At 42.3% G+C, this 27661-nt stretch overlaps 1 protein-coding gene across 8 annotated transcripts in view; it reads left to right on the top strand.

Annotated features, from left to right (window-relative positions):
* Nucleotides 1–27661, top strand: part of PLCH2 (phospholipase C eta 2) — a 924207-nt gene that overhangs the window by 850426 nt on the left and 46120 nt on the right. For all 8 annotated transcript variants that reach the window (XM_040325910.1, XM_040325911.1, XM_040325912.1 and 5 more), the window contains 5 exons: nucleotides 472–579; nucleotides 5255–5379; nucleotides 14243–14327; nucleotides 16051–16197; nucleotides 19031–19110. In XM_040325910.1, coding sequence (XP_040181844.1) covers nucleotides 472–579; nucleotides 5255–5379; nucleotides 14243–14327; nucleotides 16051–16197; nucleotides 19031–19110 — 545 coding nt within the window. The remainder of the gene's footprint in view (nucleotides 1–471; nucleotides 580–5254; nucleotides 5380–14242; nucleotides 14328–16050; nucleotides 16198–19030; nucleotides 19111–27661) is intronic.

Consider the following 27661-nt stretch of genomic DNA (forward strand, 5'->3'; position numbering starts at 1 on the left):
GGGACACGGCCAGCACAGCAGTTCTCCGCTGCGCGCTCAGGAGCGCGCGCGGGGAACGAGCAAAGGGGCGGACGTCAATTGACGTCGCCCCAGAGAAGTAGAACCACCCAGCGGCCGTATATAGTCGTACGGCCGTCGGGAAGGGGTTAAATAAAAAGATTTACCCCAAAGGTGAGCGGCCAGATGGAACCAACTCCCAGCAGATAAGGGAGGGTTAATCATAAGTAAATGCATTCTGAAGGACGCGCATAGGCTTATTGTTCTTCAGTGGCTGTAATTGTGATGTCTGCTTTATACCCTTCTGAACTCTTACTTTGTAATGAGATTCCAAGTACTTCCACAGAGTGTACCCAACCCTTACCGTCCTCAATATAACCAGATAAAAATAAGCTTTAATATAAGCTAGGCAGTGACTTTATTATTGTGTCAGCATGTGTTGAAGTCACAAAGTCTTCTCTGTTTGTTTAACAGTTGCTTTAAATTACCAGTCTGAAGGAAGGATGCTGCAGCTGAACCGAGCCAAGTTCAACAGCAACGGGAGCTGCGGTTATGTTCTGAAGCCAAAATGCATGTGTCACGGTGAGAAAATTATGATGGAGTTATTCTTAATACTGCAGACAGCACTGCAGAGGGTCTGCACCATTAAGCTACTGGGGAAAATTCATATATGAAAAATAAGGATGAGCTCCAGCGTGTTTGCATAGAACACGTGCATAGCCCGCCAGGAAATCTGCACGGCGCTGCGCTAATCACAGCCAGGGAGACATTGTCCCGATACTCGGCTGTAGAGATCGGGAAGTGTCTCCCTGGCTGTGATTAGCACAGCGCCGTGCAGACTTCCTGGCGGGCTCTGCATGTGTACCAAGGAGCTCATCCTTAATGAAAAATCCTGTGTCCTTCTTACACAAGTAAAAATAACATTTTACACACATGTATGGTATACAGGGCCATCTTAATGCATGGGCACTGCCCAGGGGCCCTAGGTACATGGGGGCCCGCAATAATATTGCATAACATCCTACTTGCCAACTCTCGCGGATTTGCTGGGACAGTCATGCTTTTTATTAAACTGTCCTGATATGGAAGCGTCCCCCCAGAACCTATACTGTGCCCTCCTGATCCCCCTGTATAGTGCCCCTCTGCATTCCCCCCTGTACTGTGCCCTTTGTGTTTAGTCTTTGATTTATGGAATGTTTTCCTTTTGTAAAATCGATTTTATTGAAAGTGCTAATGAATATATGTTTAGTTCTATCAGCTATTTATACTTTATTTCTTGAAAGTAGGTGTGTGAATTGGGGCAAACTGGTAGGGCCCCCAGTACATTACTTTGCCCAGGGGCACGTGATGCTATTAAGATGGCCCTGATGGTATATCAGGGTGAAGTGCACTATTGGCAGATATCAGGGAGGTCTATGTAACCACCAAAAATAATCAAAAAGAAAAAGGGGTTGCAGCACAAAGAGCTCCGTATATTGCTCACGCAGCGACTTTTCAGGAACTTTAGAATCCCAAAGTGAGAGGACACACATGGCAAAAGGAATCAGAATATCAAATACTTCTGCATTCTATGCTGGCGTACCCTTTCACGCCTATATGCATGTTGTAATGCGTTTTTTTTTTTTTTACGAGCACCTACGCACGTTTATGAAAATTTTAGACTCACAGGGGTTGATTTACCAAGGGGATAATTGCTGTTCACCTAGAAAGGTGAATGTTCACTATGCAAATTGCTTGTTCACTTAGCTAAGTGAATGTTATGTTCGTAATTAATTTGAGCTCACTTTGAATTTCCAGTCATATGGTAGAAAATATTCTGTATTTGTTTTCATCTAACTGGAACATGATTATTACAACCAAGGCCTATGTAGGAGGCTGAAACGCATCAATCTTTAGGAATCGATTCCTTTTTATGGTTCGATTCATTAAATATATCAATCTTTTATGCCAAGACGTCCTAGTGCCGGACTTTTACTCTCTATACCTGGAACATGATTGGGTATGTAGCGTGAACAAAGATTTCCTTTTATTTTCTATCATTCCCACTGCAAAGTAAACATTAACCTTGGTAAGCAAACAGCTTCTATTCCTTTAGTAAATCAACCCCACATTTTTTTATTCATGGGCTATGCAAAGTGTACAATGGTTTTTAAGAACAGATTTTATCGCTAGTGATGCAGATACATTAGAAAATAACTTCAAATGATTACCAAATTCCAATCTGAAATTAATAAATTTGTATGGTCAGACTCTCACCCACGCCTATCAAGACTAATTCTATATACCGTATTTATCGGCGTACAACACGCACTTTTTTAACCTTAAAATCAGGGGAAAATCGTGGGTGCGTGTTATACGCCGATCCCCGCTGTCTGAGGGAAGAGGAGCGAGCGCTGCTAAATTACATAGGAGCCGAGATCTTCTCCCTGTGTATCCGGCGCTCCATCACGCACAGCTACGCCTCCTGGCCCCGCATTGGACTACTGTACTGTCTGTCATATGAGTAGGGACAGGAGGCGTGGCTGTGAGTGACGGAGCGCCGGATACACAGGAAGAAGATCTCGGCTCCTATGTAATTTAGCGGCGCTCGCTCCTCTTCCCTCAGATGTAATTTAGCGGCGATCTTGCTCACCCTCTTCCCTCGGTGACAGACAGAGCGCCAGATACACAGGAAGAAGATCTCGGCTCCTATGTAATTAAGCGGCGCTCGCTCCTCTTCTCTCAGATGTAATTTAGAGGCGATCTCGCTCCCCCTCTTCCCTCGGTGACAACAGAGATGATCTGACGCTGAAAGGTAAAAACTGCAGATTGGCACTGAACAGGGAGAGCATTTTGGGCACTAATCAAACTGCATTGAAGATCAATGCTGCAGATGAGCACAGATTTGGCTGCATTGATGCTCAGATAGCTCAGATATTTTGCTTCGAAGTGGTTCATTTAAAAAAAAAAAAAAAAATTCCTGAAACTTCCCTCTTAAATTGGGGTGCGTGTTATACGCCAGTGCGTGTTATACGCCGATAAATACGGTAAATCCCAAGGGCATGGTGGTTTAGGCCTCCCTGATTTTTGGTTGTACTACCGATCTGCTAGATCGACTCAAATGGCACAGTGGCACATCCCCAGGCCTAAGGTCCCATGGGTGGAATTCGAGAGAGTTTCCATAATGCCATTTTCCATCTCGGGTATATTGTGGGGAAATAAAATTCCGAATCACTCTATAGACTCTTTAAACCAAATGGTCTCACAATCTTACCAATTATGGAAACTCAGAATCAGAAATATAACCTTACTTCCAAATCTCCCCCCACATGCATCATTTATAGGAGATCCAAAATTTCACCAAAACGCACATGATTCTGCAGATTTAATAATTTGACTTCCCTTTTCAACTCTATAGAAGTTAGCAATTTCATCTCTTTCTCTTCCCTAAAATCTAAACACCAGATTCCAGATACAGAATATACCGGTAATACATTTCTTCAGATCAAACAATTCGTTAACACACACTTTCAGATTACAAACACACAGCCTCCCTCCTTTTTTGAGAACCTTTGTCTTAAATCACCAAGAAAGAGAGGTTTTATCTCTGAAATATATTCTAATCGAATCAATAACACAGAAACAAATAAACTTCCATACATGTGTAAGTGGGAACAAGAAGAAAATGTCACATATTCTATTGTAAATTGGGATAATTGTATAAATAATTTGCATAAATGCACTAAGTCCATCGCCATCAAAGAAACTGCCCTGAAACTTTTTACAAGATGGTATTCTACCCCTAGTAAACTTCGTACTATTTTCCCTTCGTCCCCCCCCATCTTGCTTTAGGGAGTACAGTTCCTTGGGATCATTTTTTCCACATCTTTTGGAATTGCGATAAGATTAAATATATTTGGAAACAGAAAAACTCTAACTCTGCACAATTGCCTTCTCTTCTCTCCCCTCCCATTACTGTTCTCTCTGTCCACAATATGAGATTAATACATACAATATGTGTCGCGATTCATTGGCTGATTGCATTTCACTGAAAATCGCCATTGGTCCCATTATCGCATCTCAAAACAAGAATTAACAACATAAATTTAATGGAAAAAATGTATCATACAGTACAGAACACAAACCATATATACAACAAAAAATGGGATCCATGGTTTGAGCACTCCACCTCTTTCTTTAACACAGATTAACAAACCCATACATAGCCTATGGTAGGACAATATATCTTGCGCAATGATACATCTTACATAACGCCTGTTTTCAATTCACTTATTAACTAAAATACATGCCTGTTACCTACATATGTTATATTGGTCCATGTATGCCAGTGGTTCTCAACCCTCTAGTGCCGTGACCCCTTGATAAAATTTCCCAAGTTGTGGGGACCCCTAACAGTAAAATTATTTTGTAGCGTGGGTTGTCGGCACCCAAGGCAAGACAGTCCCCTCCACACATACATTATTAAATCCCATTATGCTACATTTTAGGATTGACCACCATTTCTCTTTGTTTTTCTTTCTCTTTCATCTCTCTATCCTAATCCCCTCCCCATCACTCTCTCTAGCCATCTTTCTTGTTGTTTAATGGCAACTATAATCACTACAATCCTCCAGCCCCTCCCACTTCATTCTTTACCAGTCAGCTGACCTCTAGTCTCTGCCCCCCAGTCATGCCATGAACTGAGTGGGTGGCCGCAGGCTCCAGGGACAGCCCTGCTGGGCGGCTGCAAAAAGGTAAGGAGAGCGATGCAGGCTTCAGGAACAGCCCAGGATTTGGTGACCCCTGGCAAATCGTCATTTGACCCTCGAGGGGGTCCCGACCCCCAGGTTGAGAACCACTGATGTATGTATAATGACTTTCTGTAATGTTTTCTTTACTTATGTCAAATCGGCTTTGTACCACCTTTTGTACTCAATAAAACAGTTTGTAAACAAAAAAGACACAAACTTCAATTGCCTATCCTAACCGACATTAAGAAACAAAATGTTCAAAAATGTTCTGTGCTGTATCACATAGTAACATATCAAAATAATTGTATACGTGAAATGTGTTTTATGAAGTTTAAAGCATGCATGTACCCCCAGGAAAATCAATAAATGTGAGTAGGACTGTAATGGAAGCTCCAACGTCGTGGGGACCCAACATAGGACCAACCTTTAAGCCAGCCATCGGGAATTAATAAAATTGCATTTATACATAGTTTTGATAAATATTATTATTTATACATACAACTAAACTGTCACTTTTAACATTTTAGGTGCCTTTAACCCAAATTCAGAAGACCCTTTACCAGGCCAGCTTAAGAAGCAGCTTGTTCTCAGAATAATTAGTGGCCAACAACTTCCAAAACCAAAGGATTCCATGTTGGGAGACCGGGGAGAGGTAAGAAAAGTCTGGCAGCTCTAGTATCAAGATGCAGATCGTTTTTAGTTCAGGGCAGGGATCTTTCAGGTATGTGGGGGCTCAATACTTTTAGTGCATAAGGTAAGTATAAAGTTAAGTATTTTAGAGGAAGGTAAATATGAGACAATAAAAATCTAACAGAATATAATCCTCCCCTATACCATCCAAAACAAAAATTGGCTTTAGATGCAGTATAAAGCGGTATTAAACCCAAAAGCAAACCTTTATTATACTGCAATTTACCAATTCTTAGATGTGATGGCTGCATTCGTTTTCTTTCGTAAGTTTAGGTTTTTCTTTAATTTTCATCTTTTCATAGCATAAATTCTCTACCACTAAAATCTCCCCTCCAAGTGCATTTCTTCTCCACCCACTCCAAATCCCCCCTCCCAGCACAAATTCCCCCCAATCCCTAAATGTTCCCTCCTAGCACAAATCTCCCCCCCCCCCATCATCCCTATTACCACAAATCCCCCCCCCAAAAATCGCCTCCCAGAACCAACCACCCCCCCCCCCCAATCCCCCGTCCTAGCACAAATCCTCTTACCCCCCCCCCCATCATCCCCCCTCCCAACACAGGTCCCCCAAAATCACAATTTCTAACACACTCACCCGAATTTTCCCTCCTAGAACAATTTTTACTGCTTGCTGCCCCCTCCCCCCAATTCCCCCTTAAATCCCAAAACCCCTCCCCTCCAATCTCTTCCTGGCGCACTCCCACCTCACATGATACCACAGTGCCCAAGGCAGCGTCTCCTCCTGCCCACCCATTTTCCCGACCCTGGCAGGGTTAATTCTGCTGCACCCTTATATAGTTGGGAAATGAATGCTTGTGTGTATCATAACTTCTGTTCAATGCCGGATGAAAGCTACTGCCATAGATTTTAGAATAAAAAATGTATGTAAACACCAACAATCAGCTGTTTTTCTTAGTTTCCTGTTGGTTTGGTAAATATACCAATTCAAGTGTTTTGTGATCCGATCAGTGTGTCCGATCAGTGCTTAAAATTTCTTTTGGCCCTGCCAGAAATCCTGTGAGCCCATAACTTCCTGTGCTGTGTGCTTTTGCTGCACCAAAATCACAAGCAGTTTTATCAGTCCTGCCTAGCTGACCTCTGTGAACTATAGAACACTGACCCACCATAATGTTATGAAGGTAGAGAGGGGAAGGTGTACTGTAGTCTTAAAGGAGAAGTATAGCCAAAGCCATTTTGGCTATACCGCTCTTGGGGATTACAGGAGTGCAGTTAGTTCCACACCCCTGTAACCCATTTTTAGCCATCAGGGATGTCACTTAGCCAGTCGAGGCTAGGGAAATATCCCAACTTTGAAGTCGGGATCCACCCAGAAGCCAGGACTGGCAGCTGGCTCAGCCTCTCAATGAGCTGCTGGGAGCCTGAGCCAGCCCCCCCCCTCTACAGCCCAGCAATCCAGTGAGCGCTGGAGGGAGAGCAGAAAGCAGGTGACTCAGTCATTACTCTCTGCTCAGAGCAGAGGGGGAGAACTGAGAAATCGTGGTGTTTGATCGCTCAGTTCTCAGTGCAGAGCCGATGAGGCAACAGCTGCAGCAATCGGATCATTGCTGCATCTACCTAAGTGAGTAAAAATCTATATTTTTTTCAAAAGCCATACTTCTTTTAATCATGAATGAGCTGCTTAGGGTGGCAACGCTGCTTCTGTGTATAGATACAGTACAGTGAGTGTGTTGTCACTCTAGGACAGGAAGTGTGTTAGTGTCAGGATCACCAGGTGTAAAAAAGCATGAACAGCTAATGCAGCCCCAACATATAAGGCTCGGTTCACACCAATGGGATGCGATTTTGCAAACAATTTCAGTGTAATTATGCAGTGTGACTTTGATGTAAACACTGTAAATTGCACCAAAAGAACCTTTTCCAAAACAAGACGCATTGATGAGAATTGGCACCATTGAATATAATGTAATATTCCTTGTCATGCGATTCTGTGTAACTAAAGTCGTAACAGAAATCACTCTAGTGTGAACCAGCTCTAAGGGTAAACTGCAATATGCTGCACTACTGTTCTTGGGTTTAGATGCACTTTAAATAGACCTAGATTGCCACCTGCTGGATGTTTAGTGACACTGCTATGCTCTGTTTTAATAAAAAATGGTAACTACAGGTATGTACAATACCTGTGCTATTTCATGTACCAGTCTTTTGGATGCCACGATCACCAATCTTAGCTATTATGTCTCAAAGTTTGCTTTGACTAATTAAATTAGATCACTTATTTGGTTAGGCTAGGAAGTTAAGTTGACTAATAAAAATAAAAAAAAAAAAAAAAAAAACCTCTGAGACCACTAACACAAAATAAAATGATCCAAAAAAAAAAAAACACTAAAAGTGTGGGGGAAAAAAAACCTGCGGCATTGAATAGATGATGTTGCTTCATTTTGCTGCCCAGTTGTAATTTAAAATGACAGTACGATGTTCAGCCAACCTGCTTAGAGCTTCTGTATGCAATCCAGGAGCGGCCACTGCATTGTACATGGGGCCAGCAGGCTGTCAGATTGCCTTCATGTTCCTAATGTTCTGGGAACGCCATGATGAGTACCGTATTTATCGCGGTATAACGCGCTCCCACGTATACCGCGCACCCCTAAAGTTGCCCCGGATCCTGTGGAAATTTTTTTGTACTTACAGTTTTGGTGTCCTTTTCGTCGGGTCCGGCGTCCTCGCGGCGTCCTCCCCGCTCATTTCCCACGCCGAGTTTGAATACTGCGCCGACATATACAGAGCGCAGTACACTCGTGTATTGTCGGCAATGTTTGGCAACTCTCGCGATGATGTCCTGTACGTCCAGGACGTGAGCGCGGAAGGAGCCGAGACTGCCTGACTATACCCGAGTGTACTGTGCTCGGTATATGTCAGCGCAGTATTCAAAACTCGGCACGGGTATCGGCGTATACCGCGCACCCACGATTTTGCCCTGATTTTCAGGGCAAAAAAGTGCGTGGCATACGCCGATAAATACGGTATTTTTTTATTTGCCATTTGGCTTCTTCACATTTACTTCTAGTCTTCCGCTGTTCATATATTGATTCACTGGTCAAGTTCTTGGTGCCTTCAGTTTTAGTTTTGAGCAGGGGTCTTCGGTACGAGGGCCACAAATTTTAAATAAATGACAAAGTGTTTGTAATAAACATGAGATAAAAATAAATAAAGTGGCTACACTCTCTCAGGAGTGTTCACAAAATTAACAGCGCTGAATGAATATGTGTATATTCCTCTAAACACAAACAGTGTCTCAAATCCTATAATATTAAGGTGAATAAATATTAGTGATAATTGTGACAAAGTTCATAATCATAAATAAAAATGAATTAAAAACACAAATAAACCCGTGACACTAAAAAACGTGAATGAGAGCACACAATGTGCAAAAATAAATCTTGAAGATCACAGCCGCATTATTTTATTTATTTTTTACGTTAAGAGTTACGCTTTCAATCTCTATAACCTTCATGCTATCCTACTGACAGGAGAGTTGTATGACATTATTTGCAATTGATTGTTGTGTGTGCCTAGCAGTTATGGAAGTGTCACACAAGGGACAGTACAGGACACCAGTGAAAGGACAATGAATGTGTCTGGTGATTGAACACGGACTCCTCAGTACACAGTCGGCCTTAGCAATCATTTTGAAGAAGGGCTGACATTTTCTTTATTAATAAAGTGTTGCGTCTGCGAAGGTTTGACACTTGCTGCTGAGGACATTTGTAGTTGATTCACACTCGGTATAGATTTATTGGCTTTCTATATGTCATTGTCTGTTTTTGTTGGTGAACTTTCAGGTGTTTGTCACTGGAAAGACAAATCATTTAAAGTACCTCCATGGCCTGCTTCCTTTAGAGACAAACTATATCTGAGCTGCACAATGCTCAGGATATGGCCTCCCTGCCGGTGTAGCTGAACTACTTCTATGTGAAGCAGAACCCCACAGTATTGAACTAGTGAGAACTTCTGTCATACATGCAATGACCTTACACCATATAAGAGAATTGTATGAAATCCATAAGGTCTCCTTTATATGGGTAGCCAAGGGGTGATAGAAACAGACTGGTTGTGTGAGCGCTCGCATTATGCAGTGTCAGCGAGCAGAGGGAGGGGGGAGGAATGCCCCGCAGAGCTGACTGGGGAGGCTCTCCCTCTTAGAAGAGACTGTTACTCCAGCGGTGGCCCGAGCAAAATACAAAAAATGCAAAAAAAAAAAGGTTTTTTTTTGGTGGGGCACAGCATAATCTTGGGGGGGGGGGGTCAGGGCCCCCTCTGGCCCCCCCTAGGGTCGCCACTGGAAACAGTCAGCTAAGCTGTGGCCTCCCAACTGACCACCAAACATGACCCATTCAAGTGCATGGAACCGCACTGCAACAGTGTGTAATGCACAAAGTTGTGTCATGGTGCTGTGGGCTTTCAATGGCAATGAGGAGATGACATATTTCCATATTTACCTGAGGTGCTGACCTGAACAACCACAACATACAGGGATATACAATGTAATTCTGACATATAATCGCACACATAGGTTGGACTTGATGGGCTTGTGTCTTTTTTTTCAACCTCACCTACTATGTAACCCTTGGACTAAATAAATGTCACATAGAACTGCATCCCATTAGATAAACTACATATTGGGACTTGCCTACTTGAAAAATGCTTGCCTTATCTTTTTATTTTTCAATACAAAACTTATAAAAAATCAGCAGACATAAAATACCCGTCAACTGTGCAATTGATGGGTATTTTATTTCTTTTTTAACTTTTGTATTAAAGAATAAAAAGATAGCATTTTTTTTCAACTTTAAGCGTTTGTTACTCCAACACTTCATATTCCTGATATGTGGCTGCTGTACCATATACAGTTGAACCATGGATTACGAGCATAATCCGTTCCAGGAGTATGCTCATAATCCAAAGTACTCGTATATCAAAGCGAGTTTTCCCATTGAAGTCAATGAAAACTAAAATAATTTGTTCTGCATTGACTTCAATGGGATGCAATACCGAATGCGGCCAGAGGTGGGAGGGGGGCACCAGAGAGCGCCTAAAACGTCTAAAAAGGCCAGAGGACACTTCGGCTTGTTTCCTGCACCCCCGTACCTCACTCCAATTGAGGTACTGCAGGCCAATGTTCGGCTTTTACTCGGCTCCCGCACCCCCGTACCTCAGGCCAAATGAGGTACTGCAGGCCTATTTTCAGCTCTGCTTCTGCGCCCCCGTACCTCAGGCCAAATGAGGTACTGCAGGCCTATTTAGCTTGAATTCTGCTCTTCTTGCAAGTCAACACTCGCAAACCAAGTCAGAATTAAAAAAAAAAAGTTGCTTGCAAATCAAAACTCTCTCAAACCAAGTTACTCTTAAACTGAGGTTCCAGTGTACTTGTATGATAAACTACCCTATTCTCTTTGTATTGCTTCCTTTATGTGATTTCCCTGTAGTTCCTGCTAGCTACCTTGCTTTCCTATTAAAAACTGACCACACTAAGCATAATAGTGCATTGTGGTCAGTTCTCTAGCTATGCTGGGAACTCGGTGTACTCAATAATAAGACTTATCCTGACACACCCCCACTGCACAGTCATTCACTGGCAGTGTGCTGCTGCGTCTCCCTCCAGCTCCTATGCAGCTGGGAACAGAGGGAATGTGATCATGTCTAAAAAAACAAAAAGGAAAAAGGCATTTATTTAAAAAAATGATATCCATACTAATGTAGGGGTTGTTGTGGTAGTTGTGGTCCGCCTCTCACCCTGCACAGAGAGGCACACAAATCTTTAGACATTCAGTAGTCAGGGAAGAAGTCCTTGTACTTTGTTTCTATGTTTTAATTAGGGGATTGTAACTTGGATGGGAATAGGGAAGATATGGGATGCCCATTTGATTGTAAAAGCAATAGGGACTGAGAACTATATACACCTGTATATGCAACTTCCTCTCTTCTACCTCCAGCACAAACTTGCTTGTAAAACAACTCCCAGGACCAGTTAGCACTGAATTGCAGGCTTGACACCGGCCCAGCCAGGCCCATAGAAAATTTGCCCTTGGTGTAGCAAAATTGGTAGTCCTAGTGCTATCTGTGCCACGTGGCTACTGATCCCAGTACCTCCTCTTTAGACCCTGCCAGCCCTCCTGGCTGCAGCTGCTTCTTTCCCATGCCTGTGCCACCACAGTCTTCCTTACTGCACCTTTTCAAGATTGTTTGCACCCAGTCCTCTCAGGCATTCCTCTCAGTCCTTCTAAATGTGTGTCACTCACCAGCCCTTTTGGCTGAACCTTGTTGTTTCTCCTGGAGACTTGCCTGTCCGTGTTCTCCTGCTGTCTTTTTTTTTTTTTTTTTTGCTCCCATGCCTCCTGTCCAGGACACCTCCGTTGGTTGTAGGAAGCTCCCGTCTGCACCCGAGCCCAGGCCCAAGGTCACCCCCCCCCCCCCGTCCCCAGACTGGGAAGCTCCCTCAAAGGCCATCAACAGCCTAACACTCCATCTTCCACCCAAACAACTCCTCCCCAGCTGGGCTGACCCTGAATATTTAAGAAGGCCTGCCCCCTGCCAATCCAAGTTGGGGATTGGTCAGTGCCCTCAGAATTCTCCAGGCAGCGCCACCTCACCTCTCCTCCTATCTTTCCAGAAGAGTCAAGCATGTTCTGAAAATAAGTGGGAGGTCTTGGTAATGCTGCCAGCCTAGTCTGAAAATGTACCTATACAACACAAGACTCTTTACACTTCTAGCACACTAGAGGGTGCTACACTAAAAATGTTTTACCTGAACTGGCAAAACTGAATGGGTTTGTTTTACAATGTGATCGTTTACAATCACTTTAAGACAAACACTGTGTTATTATTGAGGGCACGAACCTTGGAAGTCCCAATGTGTCCTATTATTTTTAAAGGCAAACTATGCTCATTATTATGCATACATGTACCCTCTATGTCTCTGTAAGAGAAACTGCTTTTAGAGAACTCTATTATATCTTCCTTTATGCCTCAAATACCTGATTTAGGATTTGTCCCACGGTAGAGGTCTCTAATGTGCTACAGTCGCTTTGGCAAAACAATCTGATCTCTCATTGAGCACCTTACGGATCAATCTGCTTACTATCATGTTTTCTATGTCTGTATACATAAATCTATATTATTGTTTTTTTTTTTGTACGGTTACTGAAAAAACACCAGTTTTAAAAATTTGTAAGCAAAAGCCTAACCTTTAAAGCAGCATGAAACCCAATAACTAAATATATATATGTATATATGTATATATGTATATATATATATACTAGCTGAATACCCGGCGTTGCCCGGTCTTCCTATCTTAACCTTTTGGGGAGGAAAATCATAGTAATATAAATATACCCATCTTTTATATAAGGGTGTAGGTAAGGGTTAATTTAACTGTCATATATTTTTATTTGGCATATAAGTAATATGTGTACCAGGTATTATTGAAATATCTCCAGGCGTACAGAAGTTATGTGGGAACATACATTTCCCATTGATTTGCATGGGACTTTAAACAAAAACCCAGACCCTCACAAATGGGGGTAGTTAAGGGATTAATTAACTATCCTATAGTTTAAGTGGACATATAAGTAACATGTGACCAAGTGTTATCGAAATATCTACAGCCGTTTGGAAGTTATGAAGTAACATGTATTTCCCATAGAGTTGAATGGGACTTTAAAGAAAAACCCCGACCATGGCAAATGGGGGTGGGTAAGGGTTAAACCACCTATCCTATGTTTGTTGCTGACATATAAGTAACATGTGTGCCAAGTTTCATGTTAATATCTTTAGCCGTTTGGACGTGATGCTGGAACATACACACACACACACACACACACACACACACACACACACACACGTTGAGTTTTATATATATATATATATATTTTTTTTTATATTTTCACCTGGTGATTTGCCCAGTAAGTCTGTTATTCCTTCCTTTATTAGACCAAGCTGTCCAGAAAAGGTGTCAGTTAAGACAAACCATTTAACACTGACAGGGATGCTTACAGTGGTCGGCTTTTGTTAGTTTATGTAAAACCTTTATCTCAAAAGGGAAAAAAATGTGGCTGTAACTGCTTAAAAAATGTTAGCTAAAGTTAAGCTTTCATGTATTAGTCAAATCAATTTAATTTGCTATTGCATCTAAAGCCTATCACACTTTACTATTTTTAATTTTTTTTAGTTCAACCCAGCAGGGAGGATTTGCTGTACCAACCATGCAATGTGCTGTGCTATTGTGTTTTGACAGGGGTACTGCACCCCCCGCCAGAACACTCCGTCGCTTTTTCGGTTATGCCCCTTCGACAGAAGTGTTATCTCAGTATAGGAGATAACATAATTTTGTCGGTCGTTTTTGTTCTCCTATACTGACATATTGATGTTATCTATACTCTTTTTGGGGACTCTCCCATATACCTACCTGGCCCAATACCAATACTAGTAGGAGGCCAAACATATTCCAAATTTCTGAACCCATGCATTATGTTTGGCCTTCTACTATGAGACCTACTAAGTCCTTCAGAATCTAGCTGTATATTACTGTAGCATGACTATTGTGTTTTTGTTTTTATCAAAACACTAATTTCATGTATTTATATGCTTGTTGTAATACTTTGTATACATGCTCTTTACTTCAATATCTGGTATCTAACCTTGGCCCACAAAATCCCTGGGGCATTATCTCTGTTTATTTAAAAAATACGTTTTTTCTATGAAACTTCCCTCATAAAATATAAGTGTGTGTTATACGCCAATAAATGCGGCAATTACTTTAATACAAAACGATTTCCCTGGCCTAAAGGCTGCGTGTATTTTTATTTCAGATCATCGATCCATTTGTAGAAGTTGAGATCATTGGTTTACCTGTGGACTGCTTTAAAGAGCAAACTCGAGTTGTGGATGACAATGGTAAGCAGCAGCCCAGCCAGGAGAATTCATTCTATGTGGCTTTGGATGAGGGTGTATTAGTCAATCCTGAATGTGGAATTAGGCTAACACTTTATACTTTTATTATGCTCTGTCATATTTAAAATATATCTAAAGCCAAAACTTTTTTGGATTGAGCCCTGTCAGGTTTATTGGTCATCTGCTTCTTATTGGGGAGACTTTCCTTAATTGTCTGTCCTGTGGACACAAAAGAAGAGGAGAGGAAATCTCTCCAAAGGGAATTGACCTCTTAGGTAGTTGTTGCCAAACAAATGCGCTGACCAAAAGATTTCCTCTCTTCCTGTTCTGGTAATAAATCAAAATGTTAGATTTTCTTTTACTTTAAGTTCCGATGACAATGATTCCAAGGACAAATAGACAATTGGATAATCCTAATGGGTACACAGACAGCAGTAAAAACTAGGGTTGTCCCAATACTAGTATCGGTATCGGCACTGATACCGAGCATTTGCCCGAGTACTTGTACTCGGGCAAATGCTCGCAAAGCTTCACCCGATACCTGGACAGTCGGCGTGAACGGTGCATTGGGGAGTTTCAAGCTTCTCCCCTCACGGCTTTCAGCTACTTTAGTGAAATCTATAGAGCTGTGATCGGTGCTTGTAACTCCCCCCCACACGACTGTCCCTGCATCCTCCTCCAGTCCCTCTCCGCGTCCCCCTCCATGCCCCCTGCGTTCTTCTGTCCCCCTCCGTTCTTCCTCCGTGTCCCCCTCCGTTCTTTTTCAGTGCAGCTTAGGCTGGAGAGAAAGGGACTGGGGAATCTCTATCCTCTTTCTCTCTCAAAGGGGAAGATATCAGGTGTGTGTTAAGACCCCTGATATCTTACCCAAGCCCCCCAACGGGGCTGATTAAAAAAAAAAATGTTTGCAGTAAATAATATTTTTTTCAAAAAAATAAAATAAAAATTAAAATAAAAAACACAGACACCGTCCACCCCCTACCCCTCAAAAAAAGAAAAAAAGAAAGAATTGCCCATGCCTCACTGTGTCCATGACTAGACTGACGTTTAACATGGGAGTCTATGGAAAGGGTGCCCGGGTTTGAAAAATCGGTGCTCCCCAGCCGTAGGTCCACCAGACAACAAACTTTGCACAGTTGTAGAGGAGAAATGGGGCTACATGTGTGCCAAGTTCCGGATCCAGGGGACCTATGACCGGCGAGTCCCCAAATACACCGGAGAAATTACCGTTTAACATGGGAGTCTATAAAAGGGGCGCCCAGGTTTGAAAAATCGGTGCTCCCCGGACAACAAACTTTGCACCCATGTAGATGAAGAATCGGGCTATATGTGTGCCAAGATTGGGGTCCAGGAGTCCTATGGCCGGCCAGTACCAGGTCCCCAAAGTTTGGAAGATCAGGCACAAAAAGCCGAGGGGGGGGGGGCATTTTCAGCACAAAAAAATGTGCTGAAATGTGCTTATATTCGAGTATATACAGTAAATCCTGCCAGAAAAAGTTTGGAGCCCATGCACAAGTACGAACATAAATGCGCCCATGCATGAAAACGTTCATTCCGTGACACATGTTGCGTATCGCCATGCACACCGGAGTGAGAGTAATAATTCTGACCCCATTATTCATGGTTGGCGCGTGTAACCTGACAGTTTTGGAACCATTGCTTTATATACATAAGATGATGAAGACATATTTTAAAGCTAATATGTGAACATGTCATTAACTTGTAGGTTTTAACCCAATGTGGGAGGAAACATTGGTGTTTACTATACACATGCCAGAGGTCTCTCTAATACGATTCTTGGTGTGGGATCACGATCCGATTGGACGGGACTTTATTGGGCAGAGAACGATTTCATTCACCAGCATGATGCCAGGTACGTTTTTCTGCAGTATTTCATATTGAATAGGGTTTTTAAAGAAAAAAGTCATTACTTGCTCACGGTTGTTTTACGATTCTGTCCACTCCTGGGTCAATGCAGAGCTAAAATGTCCAGGACAGTCCGGTGTCTGCTGACCAGGCATGAAATTTATGCAAGGTCCTGGTCTGCTTCCCAAGTGACTTCAGACATCAGTGCTCTGTTCACTGGAACATTCAGGATCGAGACAGGTGCTGTACTGCTGACAGATGAACTGTCACACTGAGTCAGACAGGGCAGGAGAGGAGCACATGTGACAAATGGGGACCAAGACACATGTCCCCCTGCTGTCTATCCTCCGGGTCAGTAAGCAGTATTCACTGCTTGCAGACCTGCATCTCCTCTGTCCTATTCATTTCTGATGCCTCATGTAGGTGCTTCATTCTATGCAGTACATTACCTATAGGAACTCCAAGCCAAGATGCAGGTCTCTCTGTACGGAGAACAATCCTATGAGAACTCCCCTCTCCTCCTATCGCCTATCAGTCAGATGCATACCCATACTCAATGACGTTTATTAATATACTGAGAATCCTGTTTCAATTGTTTTTATTAGTATTTGGAAAGAGCAAAAAGTAAACAATCCTTGTATGCTCTGAACATGCAACAAGAAATGGAAATTTATTCTACACATGCTTACCTCACTCTCTTCATAGCTGTTTAAAAACACTGCTCCATTACTTCTGCCTTACTTCCTGGACAGACTTTAGGTCCTAACACAGGAAGGAGTTGACCAGCTTTGGGTTGATGATGCAGGGTGTGCGCTTATAAGATCAGCTGGTCAACGCCTTCCTGTGTCATGCCCTAAAGTCTGTCCAGGAAGTAAGGCAGAAGTAATTGAGCAGTGTTTTTTTTAAACAGCCATGAAGAGAGAGAGGTAAGCGTTTATAGAATAAATGGAAAGCTTTTTTATTTTTTCAAAAGAAGTACATTAATGCTATATTGGTACAGAGGGGCTGGAATTTAGAAAAAGGTGAACTTAAAGGGGTTGTAAAGGTAATTTTTTTTTTTCCTAAATAGCTTCCTTTACTTCACTTCACTTACCTCATCCTTCGATTTTGCTTTTAAATGTCCTTATTTCTTCTGAGAAATCTTCACTTCCTGTTCTTCTGTCTGTAACTTCACACAGTAATGCAAGGCTTTCTCCTGGTGTGGAGAAAGCCTCTTGAGGGGGCGAGCAGAAGTGTCAGGACGCCTACTAACACACAGCTCCTTTCTCTATCTGCAAAGTAGAGAGTGTCCTGACACTCCTGCTTGCCCCCTCAAGAGGCTTTCTCCAAACCAGGGAGAAATCCTCGTATTACTGTGTGTAGTTACAGACAGAAGAACAGGAAGTGAGGATTTCTAAGAAGAAATAAGGACATTTAAAAGCAAAAATGGAAGGATGAGGTAAGTGAAGGAGGACTGCACTAAGGTAAAAAAAGCTATTTAGGGAAAACTTTTTTACCTTTACAACCCCTTTAACTACATGCTGGCCAGCCACCGCAGTTCTACGGCGGCAGGTCAGCTCTCCTGTGCGAGAGCACGTAGTATAACGTCAGCTCTCGAAGCAGTCACTAGGGGTGCGCTCCTGACTCCCGCGCCCAGCGGTCGCGATCACTGCCGGGCACCCGCGATCGCTCGTTACAGAGTGGGGACTGGGAGCTGTGTGTGTATCCCCCCAAAATAGGGGATAGTTTTATGGCATTTTTATTAATATTTTTTTTTTACTAGTAATGGCGGCGATCAGCGATTTTTATCGGTACTGCGACATTATGGCGGACACTTTTGACACATTTTTGGGACCATTGGCATTTTTATAGCGATCAGTGCTATAAAAATGCATTGATTACTATAAAAATACCACTGGCAGTGAAGGGGTTAACACTAGGGGGCAAGGAAGGGGTTCATCATGTTCCCTGGGTGTTTTCTAACTGAAGGGGGGATTGGACTGACATGGGGAAATGACAAATCGCTGTTCATACATTGTATGAACAGACGATAGGTAATTTCTCCCTCTGACATGACCTCTTTACACACACAGCTCCCGGTTCTCGCTCTGTAACGAGCGATCGCGGGTGCGCGTCGGGATCAGGGGCCGTGCGTTTTATGCGCGTTGTAATTGCATACAGACGAATGCGATTCGCAATAGGAATTTTTCCTGTCATGAAAATTGAGATCCTGCTCTCAATCTTTTCTAGGCAGGAAAACTGACAGAAAAAGTGTGATGGAGAGTACACACGGTCGGTTTTCCTGACAAAAAACCTTGCATCGCACTTTTCCTGTCAGGAAAACTGATCGTGTGTACGAGGCATAAGAGCCTGTTGGTTTATACTTTACTTTTTCCTACAGAGGAGGGCAGGTAGGCAATAAAAGAGGCAATAAACCCCTTAGTTATTCTAGTGTGTTTCAATTGATGTTCAAATAATAGCGAGCTTTTGATCCAGTGTTGCAAACATCTTAGACCTAAATGTATAATCTTTTCTGTTATGAGATAAATGAAGCTGGTAATAAATAATCCTGACTATCACGCAGGACGATAAAGTTGTTGTACCAGTATTTCCCATAATTCTGTTATTAGAAATTTTAGAGATGGAGTTGCACATCTATGGGCCACATAACTTGGTTTGCATCCAAGCTTAAAATGGTCTAACCCTCCATTTTTCTTCTTTTTTAAGGACCTCGTCCTGGCCATTGTACTTCATAGTGTTTTGCTTGTAGCAACATGGAAGATCAATGGCCCTCTATATGTAATGCATACACCTATTAGTGGAAACTGACCATTAATCTTCCTTGTACTTTCCTCCCGTAGGATATCGACACGTGTACCTAGAAGGTATGGAAGAGGCATCTATCTTTGTTCATATAGCAATTAATGACATCAGTGGTAAGGTGGGTGTAACCGAATTCCTGTAGCATACATTTTTTTTTTATCAAACCTGTATTGAGTTGACATCAAATCATGTGGATGTAGTACATGTATTGTACAATATAAAATAACATGGTTTACGTTGATCATTGTTAAAGCACAGAGTAATTGAAATAATGTCAATTCTTTTTTTTTTTCTTTCATACATTTTTTCTGTGTTTGCTCAAAAAAATACTTACGGACATGTATATAAGTTTCCAAATGTTTTAGTTACAGGTGATATTGACATTGATTCTGGTATGCAATTGTCCTGTCTGATAACAGAAATTAACTTTTTCATTTACTGTTAATATAAGAGGTTTGCTATTCTCTGAGCAGTGATTGGATTGAACTATTGATGGTGAAGGGATAGAATAGAGTGATAGCCCCAAACAGGCATCAGAAATTATGAAATGTCAGTGTAAAGTCATTTCTTTTTAAATATGAAAAGTTCCCAGGTCCAACCCATCTCTTACCCTTGGGTGTGGCCATATGCGAGTGAGTGAGAAACTTATATAGCGCAACACATGCGAACTGAATCGCCTCTGGGCGCTTAGTATCCATTCCCTGGGTAAACTTTTTGCCCTCAGAAGAGATGGGTTTTGATTTTTCTTCTGAAGGCCAAGTAGTTCACCTCCAATCGGATGCTGGTTGGAAGAGCGTTCCATAGTCTAGGTCCTTGGACTGCAAATCTTCGTTCTCCTTTGGACTTGTATCTGGCTTTGGGTATATGGAGTAGATTTTGATTGGTGGATCGCAGAATGCGATTGGGGTTGTGAGCTTTTAGTTTTTCACATAGATATTTCCTTGAACACACTTATGCGTTGGACAGAGTGCCTTGAAAGTGATTCTGTCTTTTACTGGCAACCAATGAAGGGATCTCAGTGAAGGTGAGATTGATTCCCATGGTTTTTTTCCAGTCACCAGTCTAGCGGCCGTATTTTGAACGACTTGCAGACGAGTGATTTGGTATTTTGGGAGTCCGAGATGGAGGGCATTTGCATAGTCAAGTCTGGAGTTGATAATTGTTCCCACCACGACTGCAATGTCTTCTTTTGGGATAAATGGAGTGAGTCTGCATAGTAGGCGCAGCAGATGATGGGATCCGCTGACTACTGACCCTATTTGTGCATCCATTGTCATGTAGGTGTCAAAAATGACTCCAAGACTTTTGACATTGGTGCTAGGGGTGATGGTTTTACCCAGAATGGGTGGGGGCGTCCATGTTGTTGCGGGATGATTCTTTCGATTGGCGTGAAACAGGAGAAGTTCTGCAGAGATTGTAGTGCTGTAGGTAGAACTTTCAATTGAAAGCCATTTATAAACTTTAGGTCAGTCAAACATGAATGCAAGAGATGACTGCCCACAAGATGTTATGGTGGAGGCACAAATATATGTAAAACGGGGAGATGACCAACACTGGCAACGCTGCTTACTTACCTTATGGGGCTAAAACCAAGGTCAAGGTTGTGTTCTAACCTCCTTAGTTTGCAGCAGCCAGATAGTCGGGTTGGGTGGTAGCAATAGACATGAGATAGGTAAGAAGTGTACACATTTGAGTAGATCATTCTTTTTCCTAAAAAAAAAAAAATATTTTCCCGATTGTACAAGACCTCTCTTTGCCAGTCAATTTTTACATGTTGGTAGAGAAAAGTCTTTTAGTGTGTTTTAATATGACTGCACCAAAGTCTCCATCAAAATTCTTCAAGGAAGCAGCCACAGGTGTCTCTTGTGTCCATGGGGCATCCTTTAGGCCGAAGAGTCCAAAATCTGAACAAAAGCTCCTGCTAGCTCAAAAAAAAGTTCAATAAGCCTAAAGAACAAACATAAGTAGCACACAATTTTAATAATGTAGGGAAGAGGATGCTTCACGTTTTTAACCAAAGACGCTTATATTACTTTTTATACTCTAGAGGGCAGTGTAAACCAAACAATTCCTTAGTGACTTGAAACCAGGTTTGCACTTGCTATAGTCATGTATTCCTCCATCTGTTTACCAAACACCCTTTTGGCATATGCCATTTTATTAGAATTGTCAGCCCCCAGCCATGAGACGTACTAAAATTATTACTAAGGCTGGATTGATAATGTTGCAGTGGGTTGCAGCAGACTATTCATTTGAATGGGCTGCCTAAAAATAAAAATAAAGTGCATACAGTATTTTTAATAACGCAATGTTCCATGTAGTAGCATTTCTAATATAAGTGTAAACAAGAAGGAAGCCTTTAGGTCAGGGGTGCCCAACCTTTGGAAGCGCGAGGGCCACTTAAGCGACTTGGTAACTGGTCGTGGGCCACAATGAGCAGAGCGGGCGGATGGCAGGTCCATGTCTGCTCTGCAGACGCATCCGGATCGGATAAGAGGTAGGACCCAAGTCGGTTTACATCTGACACTCCTTAGAGGTAAATGGAGGGTACCTTTTGGCTTTTCTGCACTTTGCAATAGACTTCTATTATATTCTGCAATTTTGGTGCACTTTCAGAAAGCTCACCAAACTCGCAAGTAATAACAGAAGTCTATGGCCCTGTGCAGGTAACCAGCACTGCTCTGCATCTGCGGATTCATTTGAAAGCAGCCCAGAGGCGATTAAGTTCGCATGTGTTGCACTATATAAGTTTTCATTCATTCATTCGTTCATTCAGTAACCACTGCATAACAGATATGCCCATATATACACTGTGATTTTAGTAATAAATTGACTTTTAATAACAGTATTCTATTCCATCCCAGAGCACGAGGTCGCGGGCCACATCAGAGGGCTCCGCGGGCCACATGTGGTTGGGCACCCCTGGTTTAGCTCCTACAATTTATTAAAAGTGTTCAATGCTTTACTGCATATGTAGGATATACTTTGGCATGTTGCGGTTTGCGTGTTCTTTACTGTGTGTTGTTCTGCGTTTGTCTCGCATTTTTTTCTTTTTACACAGCAAAATGGGTGTTTGCTTCTGTGCTTGGGATGCCATTAACAATTAATGGCATAGAAAGCGCAACAAGTTCATTTTAAGTGTATAAAGGTGGCAATACACTGTCCAAAAATTGTACAATCATTTTGTATAATATCCTTTAGATTTACCAAAACTGTTAAATAGGAGGACACACTCATCTATCCTTTCACTCTGTATCCAATCAGGCAGGCCCTTGCACTACATAGTTGATGGTAGATCTAAAAGAGATTGTACAATCAGATTGTATGGTGAGTTTTACAGACTTCCAGGGACACACAAAATAATATTACAGCTCTGCTCCTCATAGGCTGTTATGTGATCGCTCAGCTCCTGCACACACTGTCAAATGAATGATTTATGCAAAAAAAAAAGGTACGGTACAAAACAATCAATCAGCAAAGGAAGACTCTGGCTGTGTATTCAGGGAGAACAGTGCTTACTGACACTGATTGCAAGTAACTGCAGAGATGGAGAAGGGCAATCTCCTGGAGGGGGGGAGCAGGTGCAGGGTGTGTATTTATGAGTTTAGCTGCTGAACTACTTCCCTAGTCCACTAACCAGTTTCACATCCGAAAGGATGTATATCTGGAAGTCATGGAGGGATTTCTATAGGAGAAACTGGAGGTAACTCAGTGGTATATTGGTTTATAGGGAAGCTGGAATTCGGGGGAAAAAAAAGATTAAGCTGGCCTTTAACATGTGATCCTGCTTTTAGGGGAACCAGGCTGCCCTAGTTGAAATTTGTAAGGGATGCTAACATTGTGGAATGATTGATATGTGAAGTGCAACTTCAGAAAAATGAAGGTTTAGTTTTTCTATTGGGTTTATGTTTCATAAAGGGATGGATGGATGTGTGTCGCCAAAGCTTTTTGCATCCCCACCTTGTGGTTTGGGTGTAATTGTTGTGTAGTGGCAGCTGTTCCCAAATCAACAATCTTCAACCACTTCAGCCCTGGAAGATTTGGCTGCTCAATGACCAGGCCATTTTTTGCGATACGGCACTGCGTCGCTTTAACTGACAATTGTGCAGTCGTGCGATGCTGCACCCAAACACAATTGATGTCCTGTTTTTCCCCACAAATAGAGCTTTCCTTTGGTGGTATTTGATCACCTCTGCGGTTTTTATTTTTTGCGCTATAAACAAAAGAAGAGCGACAATTTTGAAAAAAAACAATATCTTCTACTTTTAATTATAATGTAAGTTTAGGCCGATATGTATTCTTCTTCATATTTTTGGTAAAAAAAAAATCACAATATTCCTATATTGATTGGTTTGCGCAAAAGTTATAGCGTCTACTTTTGATAGGGGATAGATTCATGGCATGTTTATTATTCGATTTTTTTATTAGTAATGACGGTGATGAGCGTTTTTTTTTTATTTTTATCGGGACTGTGAAATTGCGGCGGACACATGGGACGCTTTTGACACATTTTTGGGACCAGTCACAATTATACAGCGATCAGTGCTATAAAAATGCACTTATTAGTGTATAAATGTCACTGGCAGGAAAGGGGTTAACACTAGGCGGCGATCAAGGGGTTAAGTGTGTTCCCTAGGTGTGTTCTATCTGTGGGGGGGTGGGACTTAGGAGGAGGAGAGAGAGGTCGGTGTTAATACTCGGTATGAACCCACGATCATTCTCCTCTCCCCTGAGAAAACCAGGATCTGTGTGTTTACACACACAGATCACGGTTCTCTCTGTCACAAGTGATCGCGGGTGCCCGCCAGTCATCACGCCCGCCGGGCACTCACATCAACTTTGCTCGCCCCTAGTCAAAGCGACGCAAGGTAACGTTGTTTCACCCTGCCGTGCCATTCTGCTGCGGTTAAGACTACTGGGGACTGAATGGAGAGATCATAAAGAGGCCGCCCCCCACAGTGTTATAATCCAAAGTGATACTTTTATTACTGTGTTCTTAACTGGGAGATTTATCCTCCTTGTCTATTCTCTAACAACAGTAAGTAAAGTGAAATCTCCCACAGCACCATAGCAAAAAAACAATGTTCTAGTCTTACCTCACTTAACAAATAAAGGTGTGCTGTTATATTCCTGAGTAAGGATGAGCTTGGGTTGGTCCAAAATTTGGTTAAGACTATGCCACCCAATCAACTATGGCCAGGACATTCTCTGCTGTGCAGCTACATGTACATAAAGGTGCGGGAATGCTAGTGACATAATTGGCCCTATATAGCCTCATGGCTTTGTTTTACATACCTTGGAGGACTGATATTGACCTAGAAACTTTAAATAGATGAATCACGTATATGTAAAAATGAGGAATCAACACCCTTTTTTGGGGGGTTTGTGTTGCAAGCAATGGCCTACAATACTATAATTGAATTATCAGGTTTGTTTCTAGTTTAAGATGGTGTGGTTGAGGGTATATTTTTTTTTATTGCAGTCTGTGTCCATATCAAGGAGCTTCACACTCTTGATTAGTCCTGGTGGCCATTGCTACTGTAACGGTCAGGGGTTAACGCCCCTATTCCATTCCACCAACCCAAGACAGCGTATCTGACACTCCACAATCCAGCAGACACGATCCATATGGATTTTCCCAGAATAACGAGACACAAGCTCTGTTCTCTGGTTCCAAATGAATGAATACTTTAATGGTAAACTCAGCTCCTCTTATACAGTTAGCAACCAAATATGGACAATGACTCAACTCCACCCACAACATGACACAAGGAACTTCAATACACATTCCTTTAGATGTAAGTCAGACTTTCTGGCACCGAATCTACATGAGTCAATTACTATAGCTGACATGGCAGACATCATGACTTTTAGAGTGTGTTAACTCACAACACATATTAGCATCAATAGAACTTTCACACAATACAGGGTTAGTTAACATAACACCATGAAATATCTTAGGAGCCAGGCTTAATTAACACAATAGACAATAGAATGCAATCACAGCAAGCTTTCCTCACTACAGCCAGGTAGCTGGAGGCGATTAACATCTTAACAGTAGCAGACTTAATTAGCACCTCAACAATCTATGTTCCACATTGAAGGAGACACTCTCCTATTGACCTGTTGTGGTCAGAATTAACAACTTGTAATATTTAAAGGTATCCTGCAATACATGAATTATCGTTACTGTCCCATCTCATGTAATCCGAGATATTTCTCATTCATCCTATGCCCCTATTGGACATAGGATGACCCTAAACATAAGAGTCATTAGTGAAGTTGGCACAGGAGTACCCCGCATCCTTCAAAAGTCTCTAGGTATCACGGGCCATTCCGTTACAGCTACCAAGACAGAAATGAAAGAAATACAAACTTTTAGAGTAGTCATCTGAGCAAGGACCCAAGTTAATGATCGAATTGGGACACATGTTCCAGTGACAACTGTCCAATAGACAAATTCCCCTCACTTTGTGGAGATTTCCATTTGGGTCTCAAGGACAGGAAGAAATGGAATTCTCCCCAATAAAACAGACAGCAAAAAATACCCTGTCAGGGGTTTTAACTTCCTTATTCTATTAAGCTAAAAAAAAAATTGTTAATTGGCTACATTCAGTGATATCACAAGCCCCTTATTTTGAACTAGCGCCCTGCTTTTAAGCATTGGATGTCTTTATTTCATTGTTCTTGGTTTTCTGTGTTGCTTTCAAGAAGCTGTGTAGGTCATTGGCTGAGCTTAGAAACCAGCAAATGCTTAACCCTTGCCATTAACATCGCAAGCAAAAAGGAAAAACAAAACAAGCTATTATGGCGTGTAAAGTCCCACTGTATCTCTGCCAAAGTTAAGAGTGAGGCCTTTTGCTTGAACTGCCTTTTTAAAGTGCTTTGTAGATGTGTCCATGTTTCCATGGAGAGCCCAATGTTCCCTGGTGAACTGCAGTGTCCACATTCGATCTGCCCAACAATTCATTTTTGCAGAGATTTTTCGCCATTTAGTCGTCTTAAATTTTCACTGAATAACCGGTATACTGATTTTTAATCTATGCTGGTTTCAGTCATCTATAATCATAAATACTCATTCCTATCGTATTCTATAACCATCTGGAACTTCAGTTCAAACTGAACCAAGAAACAGCGGTACAAACAATTTAAATATATATGAGCTGTTTTGTATTTTTCTTTATTCAGCTCAGATTTACAGACTTCAAAGCCACATTGGTGACCTGTCTTTCTCTAGTGCACCCTAAGCTGGAAAAAACAGCTTTACTTCAATCACTTTCCTATAATGAAGTATATGTCTCACATTCTGCAAGCAGATGGATCCTGGAGAAACCTCAGGGATGCCTGTCCTCTTCCTGTTCCTGAATTTCCATTGCTGCAGGGGTTAAAAGCTTGGCGTCTTCAAGCAGAACAGCAGTACAGACACTTCCTCCATTGGGAAGAGTTCTTTCACATATTACACTGCTTGTAACATGATCTGTGAATGGAGGAGAGTCTTATCAGTCACAGGATTATCTCCAATTTGCAAAGATGGTCTGCATGAAGATTCACAACTGTTAACCACTGCAGTGCACAAAGTCCTGAGACAGGAAGAGGACAGGCATCTCTGTAGTGAAGATTTCTACAGGATTCAGCTGCCTGCACTACATAGGACAGGGGTGCCCAACCTTTTGAATAGCGAGGGCCACTTAAGCAACTTGGTAACCAGTTGCAGGCCACAAAGAGCAGAGTGGGTGGATGACGGGTCATGGCTACTCTATAGGCCCTCCGATCTGCCCAGATGGAAGGATACAAATTTCCATTTGTTTTTTGGATTGGAGGTAGGTGGGCGTAAATGGACATCTGTCACTCTGTAGAGGTGAATTGAGGGTCCCATTTGGTCGGGCTGATCGTGTGAAAAGGGCCTAAGACTGCGTTCTACCCACACCGTGAGTGCAGCGTAGTGCTCCTGTGTCTATCCTGCGGGTTAGCTGAACTTTGCTATAGACTCCCCCTGTGGCAAAGCTGGCCCTGTAGAGGACGCATCGGTTTATGGAGCTCTGGTCCACAGCCCCTTTCTTCCTCTACCACCAGCTTCATTCACAACACCGATGTTCTGCGGTCTACCCACACCGTGGGTGCAGCATAGTGCACCTGTGTCTATCGTGCGGGTTAGCTGAACTTTGTTATAAACTTCCCTTGTGGCAAAGCCGGCACCGTAGAGAAAAAAAAATCAGCTTATGGGGCTCTGGTCCACAGTCGCTTTCTTCCTCTACCACCAGCTTCATTCACAACACTGATGCTGTGGTATGGCTGGTCTGCAAACCTGCGATCTGGGCTTGCCAACCCACTATTCCAGAGCAGAAGGTTTGCGGGCCACAACAGAGGGCTCCGCGGGCCACATGTGGCCCCCGGGCCACTGGTTGGCCACCCCTGACATAGGACATACTTCATTACAGGTAGGTGATTAAAATTATAAGGTTGTTTTTCTTTAGCTAAACTTCAGCTTTAAACAGTGCAGCTTGGTCATCTTGTTGCCCACTGTCTGTGATTGGACAGTTAAAGTGCAGCTTCAGACTGATAAGCGTATCCCTCCTTTTTTTTTTACTTTCCTATTTGTTCCTTGTCAGTGCATATGCAATACATAGTTCCATGTATTGATGTTTTTTAAAGGAGAAGTCCAGCCTGAG

This window comes from Rana temporaria, chromosome 10 (assembly GCF_905171775.1).
Source record: "Rana temporaria chromosome 10, aRanTem1.1, whole genome shotgun sequence".
In the NCBI taxonomy this organism is placed as follows: domain Eukaryota; kingdom Metazoa; phylum Chordata; class Amphibia; order Anura; family Ranidae; genus Rana; species Rana temporaria.